The following is a 12087-nucleotide window of genomic DNA, read 5'->3' as shown; positions in this document are numbered from 1 at the left end:
ACTAAGATTTCTATATTCGTATTTTTAAGTATGGGTCGTGTCCCAAGTATTATTGTGTCTTAAGATGATGAGATTGAGACTTAGTATTTCCTATTAATTTTATATGAAAGAGATTTTGAAGACTATAATATGTTTTGTGAAAATTTTTAATTCCGCACTCCTTTTCACTATGTTTATGCAATGAATGATATGAAAGGGCTTGTATAAGACCTTCGAGGGGTCGATTACGCCGGTTACAGTCCGAGATTGTACCCTAACTTCTAGGATGTGGTCTTGGGATGTGACATAAGCATTTTCCCCTAAGATTTAAATGAAGCAGCTAGATAAGCCAATGAGAAGAAATTAATAGAAAAATCCTAGAAATACGTCTGAGAAGCAGTATTAATACATGCTTATGAAGAGTTCAGTAACCATGACAGAAGTATTTCCCGAGTATTAGAGTAAAGTGAAGTAGACCAACTAAGAAATAGAGGAATAAATCCATAGATTTAAAGTTATAGCCTCAGACATTAGGGCGAGATGATGAGATGAGAAATTAATTCAAGTGTTGAGGATGAGATAGTGATGTCTTACGAATGATTTTTAGAGGTTCATCAATTCATTCATACTCTAGTATATTCCTCAAAGTTAAATTATTACAACATCTTGTTGATACTTCTAATATGAGAATAATGTCTATGACCTATGCTCATACACTTCCGAGATTTTCACATCTATGCTTAGTTTCCAGCCCATTAACCTAGAGCTTACTCTATAAAGTTGTTCATATAAGAAATCATGTCTCACATTATGTTCGGTCTCACAAATTCATGTTTTACTCTCAACGGGTAGCAACATAATTTTATGCCAAAAACATATTCTATATCAGAATTCTCAAATGAATTATGCTTAGGATCTTTCTTCCTAAAATACTTTTAGTAATCCTTTTTTGTTTTGGATAGTGGAGTTGTTGATAGTAGTTGTGTGATGGTAGAGGAGATGATTAATATAACTTATTGTGGTAATAATGGTGTGTTTATTCCATCTAAGGTTATTGATTTGGAGGAAGAAGGAGATAAAGTCTTACATTGAGTACTAAGTCATCTTCCTTATGTTAATGCATGAACAATCAATTGGTATAGATGAGAGAATGAAAAGTTCTTAGAAAGTGGATTAGTAGGAGACTATGGAGTGGTTAAGGTTTTAAGCTTGAATGTGACATTGTTAACATGTGGACAATGTGTGATACATTAGATGTTTCGTGAAATGAGCTCAAGGTTAACTGAATATAACACTAAAGAGTAGTCTTCTTGGAATCAGATTTCCTACAGAGGTATAGAACTCGAATCTTGTGATTTAGATAAAAGTGATAACCCTAAAGTACTTTGTGATTCTGACTTAGACTTTATATAGTAAGTTTAACTCATATCCTTTCTCAGACCAGCCGTTATTCGAGGACGATTGATCCCAAGGGGGATATATTGTAACACCCGAAATTTTTTTAAGTTAAGACTCAACTCATATTTTATTTACATGTAAGATCGTACCAAGTGCTTATTAATTTTCTCATATGTGTAAAAATAATTTTTTTTAGTGTGGGAATGATTTTGGATATCAACTAAGGTCACTAGAAACTCCTAGCACAAAGTTGAGTTGAAAATTTCCTTACTGATTAAAGTTTTGACATAAGACTTACATAGGTCAATTTCAAACAATCATATCTCTTAGAATATAAAAATTTATGTGGACCATAACCTATCAAATTAAATGCATTTGAATCTACTTTTCAGTGCTACCAATTTCGCGTCAATCCAATTTCTGAATAAAAAGTTGTGACTATTTTAGTAATCGATACATTGTAGTGACAAATTAGTCGACGGAAAAAACATTGAAAATGGTATTTGTTGTCTTTTTACCCTTAAGAAAACCGTAAATGGATTTCTTGACTAATATAAGAATCAAAACAATCATATTTCGATCCCTGAATCCATCATTCTCTTCTCTCTCAATCTCTATAGTAAAAACTTAAGGAAAAATCAAAGTACAAGACTTTATTCAAGATCTTTTATAAAAAAAAAATTAAGAATTTTCTTAAAGGTAAGTTTTTCTCCAAGAATTTCATTCTTTCCAACTCATATCTCTCCATAAAATTATGAATCACTAATGAAAATCATAATTCTTGGCCATAAAAATTTCAAGAAAATAATTCAAGAATCTCAAGAAAGGTTTTCTTGATTGCTTACCTTCAAGCTAGATGTTTCAAGGCTTCTTATCAAGTCCTTCTTCAAGATTTTTCAAGATTCTTAAATACTCTTCCAGGTAGGTAAGACTATCATAGTATTGGACTAGTTTATTCTTACTCGCTACATCTGCTTTAAAATCGGTAAAAAAGAAATCTAGGATTCCACCCCTAGATTTGAGTATTCTTGAGATAAGTTTTAGTTGAGTTCTTGAATTCCTGATTATTTTGAAATTCTATTCCTACGTATTGAGTTTCTATATTTTTTGAGATCCTTGAGTTGATTAGTTCATGTTTATAATTCAGCATAAATCCTATTTTGAGTTATAAATCTTGAGAAGCTTTTCAAAGCCAACACTAGAGTTTTAAACTACGTTTTTGAGGAAGTAAAGATGTGTTTTGAGAAAAATTTTGAAGGTTGTATATCATAAGGACTTAAAAGTTTTTAACGTTACATACATATTTGTATACATGTGTACCTTTGTTAATTATTATACTGAAAGATTAGTTCATAAGTTCATGTTTTCAAGAAAATTAACATGTCTCATGTTTTGAAAAGTATTTCAAGTAATGTAAGAAGTCCATTCTTTGTAATGGGTGCACTGAGTACAAAGTTATATTAATTATTTTGTGAGTAATCAAGTATCGAGTTGGGTTAGAATCTTTTACGATTTGAAAGTTCCATAGAACTACGTAGTAAACGTAGAATAAGATAAGATTGATTCTGTTTGTGACTCTTCATTTCCTTTGAAAAGGCTAATTAGATGGATCTATTGTCATGATATCATCGTATACCCCGGAAAAATATAGGATGGTCCTGGCAACGTGAAGCGAAACATTGTATCATTACTAGGCTCATGGTAATGGTTGTCAATTAGAAAACTCCCCACAAGTAAAGTGCATTATTTTCATGTTGCTTTCATTGTATATTTTGTGGTAAAAAGCTTAAATGGTTTTCACTTCATGTTCATGCATTGATTCAGTTGAGTTACTTTTTTTCATTCAGTTTAGTTATTTGTTTACTCAGTCATATTACATACTCGTACATTCCATGTGTTGATGTCGTTCGACCTACATCCTTTTATGACGTACATATATGTGTTCATGATAATCTATAGGCGCTTCATTATCTCTGTACACTCTAAATAGCTTTGGTGAGCCTCCTTTATTCCAGAGGACTTCACAGTTACTTTCAGAATGATCGTCGGGATCATGTTCTAATTCTGGTGTTAGGATCGGGTCCTAGATTGATTGTCGGTATTGATTTTTGAGTCAGAAGTTATTTTTCTAAAAAAATATTTTCTACTCTATAGAATAAAAGATATTTTCTGAAAAATGTTTCATTCACCAACCAAACACTAAAAAATATTTTTCAAAAAATATTTTTACTCACCAACCAAACATGAGAAAATAAGTAATTCATTTTCCAAAAAAATATTTTCTCGAAAAATGTTTTTATTTATACAATTATAAAACTGAATTTTACTTGCTAGAGTCATCATTAGGAGTGTGTTTGGTATGAAGGAAAACATTTTCTGGAAAATGTTTTCCAATTTTCTCATGTTTGGTTGGGGTAAAAGTTTTGGAAAATGTTTTCCAAATCAACTCATTTCCCTCAAAATTAAGGAAAATGACTTTCCTTAAAAAATTAAGGAAAACATTTTCCAAAGCCCTCCTCCAATTTTAAATTACATTTTTTTTGGAAAAACATAAATTTTTTAAAAAATATTTTCAATTTCAAAATTTTATTTTTTCACCGATCTCTGACCACCCTCCCCCTCTACCCCCTCCCCCAACACCACCCCTCCCCAAAAAATTAATTTTACTTTTTAAAAATATTTTCAACTCCAAATTTTTATTTTTAAGCTCCTACCTCTTCCCCTCCCCCCCCCCGGCCAGCCCCCTTACCCACCCCTACCAACCCCAAAAAATTAATTTTATTTTTTAAAAATACTATCAACTTCAAAAAAAAAAATTTCATTCCTACCTCCTCCCTCTGCGCCCCCCCCCCCCCCCCCCCTTATCACCACCACCCAAAAAAAAATTATTTTTAAAAAAAATTTCCAATTTCATAAATTATTTTGTATTCTAGTAAAAATAAAAAATATTCCTCAAAAGTATTTTTCATTCATAAATCAAACACTAAAAATCATTTCCGAAAAATAATTTCTACTCACCAACCAAACATGAGAAAATAAGTCCAAAATCTACTTGTTTTCCAGGAAAACATTTTCTAGGAAAACATTTTCCATGGAAAACATTTTCCATGGAAAACATTTTCCTTCATACCAAACACACCCTAGATCTTTTCCAGTTTGTGTCATTAACATCTTGTATATTCATTGTGAGAAAAGAAAGTCCACACATTATTTGATCTTCAAGACGGATCAAACTAATGTGGTTTCAACGCATAAAAAGCTGAAATATGTAAAATGTAATTTTTCTTTCTTTGCCCAAAGAATATTCATTTTTTATAGCAACTGGTGAGAGTTATGGAAGTGTTTATAGATGACACACAAAACCAGCAATGGTGGACCCACCATTTTACATAAGTGGATTCAATTAATAAATAGAGATCAATAGTAATAATTAATAGTGCAACCAGCGTCTAATTAATAGTGTAACCAACATTGGACACAACAAATAATTTGTTTATTACTTTTTTTGTTTGTTTATTTTTCGTTAATAATGTATGCTCTCTCTTCTTTTTTTAAAGGGAAAAGGGTCTGATATATCCTCAACTTTATCATTTGAAGTTGATGTACCCCTCGTTATGAAAGTAACTCATATATACCCTTACCAATATACAAATGGCTCACATATACCCGTGCAGTTACAAAATGATCTCACATATACCCTTCATTTAAAAGAAGTTAAAAAAATTAGTTTTAAATATTAAATTTTTTACTTTTAATTTTTCTTAAAAAAAATTATTTAGGGGTATATATGAATTTTCTATCAACGTTCAAGGTATATTTTAATTTTTTCATACATAATTTTTTTTTGACTTCTTTTATTATAATTATTTGAGTTTCTTATTCTTATTCTTATTTTTTTCTTTCATTCCCTAGTGTAAAGAGAGAGAAAAATTAAAACTATTTTTTTTTCTATATTGTAACTTAATTTTTGTATTCGAAGAAAAAAATTTGGTCATCTACAATAAGTGTTACAAGAACAATAGTGAAACATAAATAAATTTGATTATCAAAATAATAATTCTAAATTAGTCATTGAAACAAAAAAAATATGTTTGACGAGGATTAAATTTATCCATATGGGATTATATTTTTTATAAAGAATCAAAAAAATTGGATTAAATTTTTTTTCATTTCCGTTAGAGGAAAAGGATATATGTGACTCATTTGTATATAAGTAGGGTATATATGAGTCACTTTCATAACAATGAGTATATAAGCTCCAAATGACAAAGTTAAGGATATATCAGACTCTTTTTCCTTTTTTTAATAACTCACCACTTTTTTTAATCTAATAAAGTAGAGTTAAAAAAATATTAAAATAATATATTTACATTTATTTTAACTAAATCAAAGTGAACTAACTATCTGTATATAATTTCAACAAAAACTAATTTGATGTTTAGCAAAAATCTATGAAAGGGAGTACCAAAATTCAATTAACAGAAAAAATGTTGTTGAAGTAACAAGATTATAGAGATTTTTGTTTTTTTAATTTGAGTAATTAAAAAACAAAATATACAAGGTGATATAAAAATAATATATAAATATAGTAAATATATGAGTTAGTATATTAAATATGGTTGGTTAATTTTTTTCGTTCTTGTAAAAGTAGTAAAGTCAATTAATTAATACTAAATAAAAAGAATGAAAAAAGAACATAAAATGCTATAGGGAGGGATTCGAATCGCATCCTGCTTGAATTGAACCCCTGGACCGTTGCTGGATAGGTAAAGTATTGTATCATGTCTGTTTAAGTTGTCTATGACTATTATATTTAATTTGGCAATAATTTTCCTTATATATATAAAATAAATATTGGAACGAAATTAATTTAACTGAACCTACTTAACAACCACAAAGGTCCGCCCCTCCAAATCAGGGCAGCTGGATCACCTGCATCATAACCACTTGTCAAATCTAAGAATTTAAGGTTGTGGGTGCTCTAAAGTGAAAATATAAAAAATATGTGTTAACAATGAAATTCAAACCTTGGTACAACAACACTAAAATGTGTTAAGTATCCATTCAGGAGCCATTGGGCCAACTAAATCATTTATTCATTAGATGCTCTATGTTAATTTTATACAAATATCTATCAATTTCTACATAGATATATATATTCTGTAACGAAGTTAATGAGTGCTCGAGCATCCGACGAACACCATGTGGGTCCGCCTCTGCCAATTGTAGCTTAGTACATTATATTTTGTGTTCTTTTTCCAATTCTTTTGCAGCAAGTTGAAGTTGTTTTCCAAGTAGTTTTCTTTTCTTGTATGATTTTTTTTTTTGGCATTTTCCTAAGTCTAGCTTGATTTTATTTACTTATATAATCAATTTTCCTAAGTCTAGCTTGATTTTATTTACTTATATAACCACTTGCTTGTAGTGGGGTTTTTTTTTTGGGGGGTGCACGATAATTAGATTCTCAAAATAATGTTACATGCCTGGTAATTTAAATTTTTAAAATTTGCTTATTCTGAAAAGTGTCTATGTCAAAATGTACTTTTAGATAAGAACTTTACGTTTTTGTGTTTGATCAAAATGAAATATATTTTTGTTAGACAATTTATATTTTATTAATATCTTGAACGTCGTTTTTGAGTGACAGGTTAGGATAAAAGACATAAAGATCTCCTCTATGATTAATATTGTGTGAAAAGATTGAAATCACTTTCAATAGTTCTAGAATATGAAATTTAAGTTTAATACCTAAAGCGCAAAATAAGGTTGGAAATATCACCTTAATGTGTTTATTGTGTAGGTACATGTACATCCCGTTCCAAGGGCTTGGATTTAGACTACAACATGCAACTTTTAGGTCTCATTTTGTATGAAGGATAATGTATAACTATTATTGAATCTAATTTTAGAATACATGTTTGGTTGGGATAAAATCGCGGGAATAAGTTGTCCGAGGATTAAGTGTTACTTCTATACCGCATTGAAGGTGAGTAACTATCTAATTCGGCAATAACTTGTTCTCCAACCAAGTTAGGCATCGACAATAGATGAAGACCTTATATTCACAAAAGAAAAAAGGAAACAGATCGAGTAAAGAAAGGTTTAATTAGACATTATGCAGAAGGTATAATACCCAGAAAGCACAATGTTGTTCTAGTAGAAACCAAACACAAGATCGTGGTTAAGCCACAAAGTGTGGTCCGGGGAGGGTAAAGTGTACGCAAACTTTACCTGAGGTAAAAAGAATGTTTCAAATAAAAACTCGGCTCAAGGAAATACAATTCAGAAAAAGTAGCTAAAGTACAGGAAACAACGTATAATCACAAAAATAGCATATAGTTATCAAAACAATAATAATGGAAGTACAAGAAACAAGAAATAGGAACAAAAGTTGAAGGACAGTGAAGTACAGGAGCAATACTAGGACTACTAATATGAATCGATAGTAAAGCAACACTTCATTAGAAAAATATAATTTCTGAGCACCCAATAAAAGAAGCACACAAGGATCATAACAAAGATTGTGCATAGTAGTCACCCTCCGAAAATTCACGCCAAGCATATCTTCCGTTCAAATTTTCTACAACTTCAAGTTCACTGACATGCTTCAAAACACATAGTTTAATGTTTTATTACACAAGTTCCAGAGATTTTTCCCTCGAAGGCATATTATCTAATCGTCTCCCACGTTCAAGGATTCATGGATTAATTTAGTCCTTAAATATAATATGATACATGGGGACATCCTCTGCAGGTAGAGTAGAATTTTTTATCACCTACTTCTGATTAAGGAGCTAAAGACCTAGAAGGCATCAAAGCAGAATTATAGATTCCAAAAATGTTTCCAAAGCCACATTTGGTATCAGAATAAAGATATAATGCAAAGTACCAGTTCCGAGGCTTCACAATAAACACTGACAATTACTAGTAAGTAATAACATAAAGCTCAAGCTGCTGTGTACCTGGAGAAAGTGTATCACTACAATTACCAAGAACTTCATTTATATGTATAACTATACTACTCCCAAAGCCTACGCATCCAACTGATGCAATAAGAAAGTTTTAGGTAACTATTGACCAAAAGCAGAACATAAGACTGATAAAACGGTAAGGTAGAATAATGCAAAAGCTAAATTGTGGCCGAGCGTATCCCCCGGGCAGCTATTTATTTTTAGGTGCAAGGACTTCATTTACGGTGCTCACATATTTGGCATGTGGAAGCATGCTTCTTATTGAGAAACGTACACTTCTCGCATTCCCAACTGCCAGAAGCATCTTCACTGCACATCAGGCATGTTGTGGTAGAGTCAGCATTCAGAAATGTGCATGAATCACATGCCCAACCTTCAAAATCAGCAATAAACTTTTGTGTTAATGATGCTCCTGTTGCAGAAGATGCCTCTCCTAAATCATTGTCATCCAACTTTATGATTAAGGATGCCCCAGAATTTGTTTTCCTGTGCTTTTCCGCAGCATTTATTCTGCTGCTGCTACCAGCCACATGTGGAGTTTTAGACAGAGTGAGGTTGTTGCTTCCAGCCACATGTGGAGTTCTAGACATAGTGAGATTGTTACTTCCATCCACATGTATACTTGCCAAGTTTTTCGCACTGCCTGCTTCAATGTTCATTAACTTTCTGCCCCCAGCTAGCAGTAAATTACTCGAGCTGGTTGTGCTGCTCATCCCAGCCATATGTGGAGTTTTAGACACAGTGAGGTTGTCGCTTCCCGGCACATGTGGAGTTTTAGACAGTGTGAGTTTGTCGCTTCCATCCACATGCGCATTTGCCAAGTTTTTCACACTGCCCCCTCCAACGTTGATTAACTTTCTGCCCCCAGCTAGCTGTAAATTACTCGAGCTGGTTGTGCTGTTCACCCCAGCTCTTTGTAAAAATTGTGGGCCCAAAGTAAAACTCCTTGTGGCTACAGGTTTCTCTTTTGATTCCATAAATTTGACGCCCCAAGCTTCAAATGGACTTTTTGATGTTCTCACAGTGTTGTCTTCTCTTATATCAAGATTATTGGCCCTAGCCGTATGTCCTCCACCAGGAACTAAGATATGTTTCGAGCTTGCAGTGCTGTTAGTGCTAGGTTGTTTTCCATTTCTAGTTCTCATGAGGGTCATAATTTTCTCAGCTCTTCCCTTGACGAGCATTCTGTCCCCACCTAGTACTAATTTTTTTGAGTTGGTCCGTTTGCTACTCAAAGCTGGGGTTTTAGAGCTCGTTGCAATGTTTCCATGAGCTCCTTGGGAATCAACATCTTCAAGACCATTCTCAAGTGCTCTAACTAAGTTCTCAAAGTAATTCCTAGTTACACTAGTCAGACTATTAAGTTTTATACGGAAATCATCAAATGTTTTGGAATTACCTTCTTCAACATTCAGGTAAATCTCCAGTTCCTTCTCTGCACAAAGGTGAAGCCTCTCCAAACCAGCCTCTGCCTGGCCTTGCAAATACTCAAAAAACTGCCTTTTTGTTTGCTCCTCATCAGGCAAGTAAAACCCATAAGCATAAGTCCACTTCAACACTCTCCTACACTCAACAATCTGCTTCCATGCTTCTAAGATGAACTTCAATTGTGTCTCTGGTATGGATTGCAATTCACTCAGCTCCTTAACATTCACTTCTCCCATTCTCTTCAAATCTTTTACAGCTTTTCTCCTTGACTTCTCATTAGCAGCCCATCTCTCATAATAATGAGTGTACTTCTCAATAGATTGCTTGGCCATTTCTTTCTTTTGGTCATCTTCATTCCCTGGCATGTACTTGTTACATGAATTATAACCATGAACTGACCAGGAATTAAGGCACAACCAACAAAACTGATACTTGCAAGGGTCTCGACAAGTCATACGCATACACCCTTCATTCTTTTCAATTGGCCTCTTGCATTTTGGACAAGCCTTTGTGTAAGCCAAAATCCAATTTGTGTTCTCTGATTCTGCATTATTTTTCTCCATCCACTTAACCACCATATCACAATCAACCGGACTATGAGCTTCCTCTGTACAACTCCAACAAAAATAATTCGAACAGACACATATAACTTCACAATTATCACTCCCTATATCAAATTCAACTGCAAAATTACATCCAGGAGCAGGACACCACTTAATCTTCCTATTTTCCTCAACATAAGAACGAAAAAGAAATCCATAATACCTCTTTTTATCATCATCAGATGCTAACCGATCAATCATATCCTGTGAAACAGCAACTTTACAAGAGGGTTCTGCACATCGCAAATTCAAGCATCCAGGACCATCAGTTATTGAATTAGAAATATACCCTTTCCAACATTCAACACAAAAAGGATGACCACAAGCAGACGCCAAAATTCCATCAGAAGAATAATCCTCAAAGCAAATTCCACAAGTTACCTCCCGAGAATGAACAACTTTCTCCTGAATTTTCAAGCCAACAGCTTCTCTAACATTGGATTCATCGGCAAACCATTCTTCATGAACTTTATTCACACTCCAGTTATACCGACGGAGTAAAGCAGATGCATCAGTTCTGGAAACAGAGAGAACAGAAGAAACCTTAGAGATATCATCATCCATGAGACGACCGATATCATCATCGGACAAAACGACATAGTTTTTGTCATGGGGAAGATCATCAGGATCATTATCGATGATATCATCGCCGGAAGACTCCGAGCCACTGTCTCCACCGTTGATGAAGTCGTCGCCGTACAAGTCATCGCCGGCGGAGTCTACGTCGGTTCCATCGTACATGTCGATGTCGTTCTCCATGATCAAAAGTGATAAAAGGTAAAAATTAAAGTAATGAGGAGTAAAAAGGCGCAGCTGAGTGAAAGTATAATGGTATTGTATTCTTCTTGGAACAGAATTTTAGCCCTAAATTACTTCTTTTATAAGATTGTTGAAATCGGAATGGTTATTGGACAAGGTTTTACAATTTTGTGCAACTATGCCCATTCTCTTGACGTGGCAAATATTATAGACTACTATTTTATTTTTAAAAAAAATTAATTAACTTTATAATTTATTTTGGGAAAATTAGCAAATTAGTCACAATCTATAATAAGGGGTGTTTGTCCGTGAGCAACGTGGGTTCGAACCTCATGGACAATATTTTATTTTTTGGAACTTTTTTCTTTTTTTTTTTGGTCTTTTTAATTAATGTGGGGAGACTTTTTTTTTTCCAGTTTTCTTATTTATTTATTTATTAGTATTCTTTATTAATTCGAATTGGTTAATATTAACCATAATTAATTTTTAATTTATTTTTATTTTTTGTTTTACTAATTATTAATTTTTTGATATGAGTATCATGTGTTCATTCTTTATCAATTAATGATTATTGATTATGAATGTGAATATTATTAAACATTTATTTAAATAGTAGTTTTTTAAAAAAAGTGATGAATATTATTATTATAGTTCTTTTAGTTCAAAGGTTCTTTTGATCTTCACCGGCGTTCTTGTTAATAAGATGACTAGATTGAAACTAAAAATTTTATTATCTTTGTTATATATTTGTATTAACACATAAAGTCAATGGAATATGAATATACTAAGTAACACTATTAGATAGTGTTTATAGAACTTCAAATTTTTGTGTGAAACTTTTTTTTCCTCAAAGTTTCAGCAAATAAGGGAACTAATTTCTAAACAGAAATAAAAATTAAATTTTTTAGTTAACTCTATATCTGAAAGAAAATATTGCTAACATGTATGTT

The 12087-nt window shown here is 32.4% G+C and overlaps 1 protein-coding gene across 1 annotated transcript; it reads right to left on the bottom strand.

Annotated features, from left to right (window-relative positions):
- Positions 1-8278: 8278 nt before the first annotated feature.
- Positions 8279-11668, bottom strand: LOC101262146 (probable E3 ubiquitin-protein ligase ARI7). Its single transcript, XM_004228914.5, has one exon. It carries the CDS (start codon positions 11135-11137, stop codon positions 8564-8566), a length of 2574 nt encoding a protein of 857 aa, XP_004228962.1. The 5' UTR covers positions 11138-11668; the 3' UTR covers positions 8279-8563.
- Between the last annotated feature and the right edge of the window lie 419 nt (positions 11669-12087).

The sequence above is a fragment of the Solanum lycopersicum genome, chromosome 1 (assembly GCF_036512215.1).
Source record: "Solanum lycopersicum chromosome 1, SLM_r2.1".
Lineage (NCBI taxonomy): Eukaryota > Viridiplantae > Streptophyta > Magnoliopsida > Solanales > Solanaceae > Solanum > Solanum lycopersicum.
Note: the sequence above shows the minus strand (reverse complement) of the source record. Positions and strands in the feature narration are given on the sequence as shown.

Bases quoted from the DNA above. Each gene is read 5' to 3' on its own strand.
- LOC101262146 (XM_004228914.5), bottom strand. From the start codon at position 11,137: ATGGAGAACGACATCGACATGTACGATGGAACCGACGTAGACTCCGCC.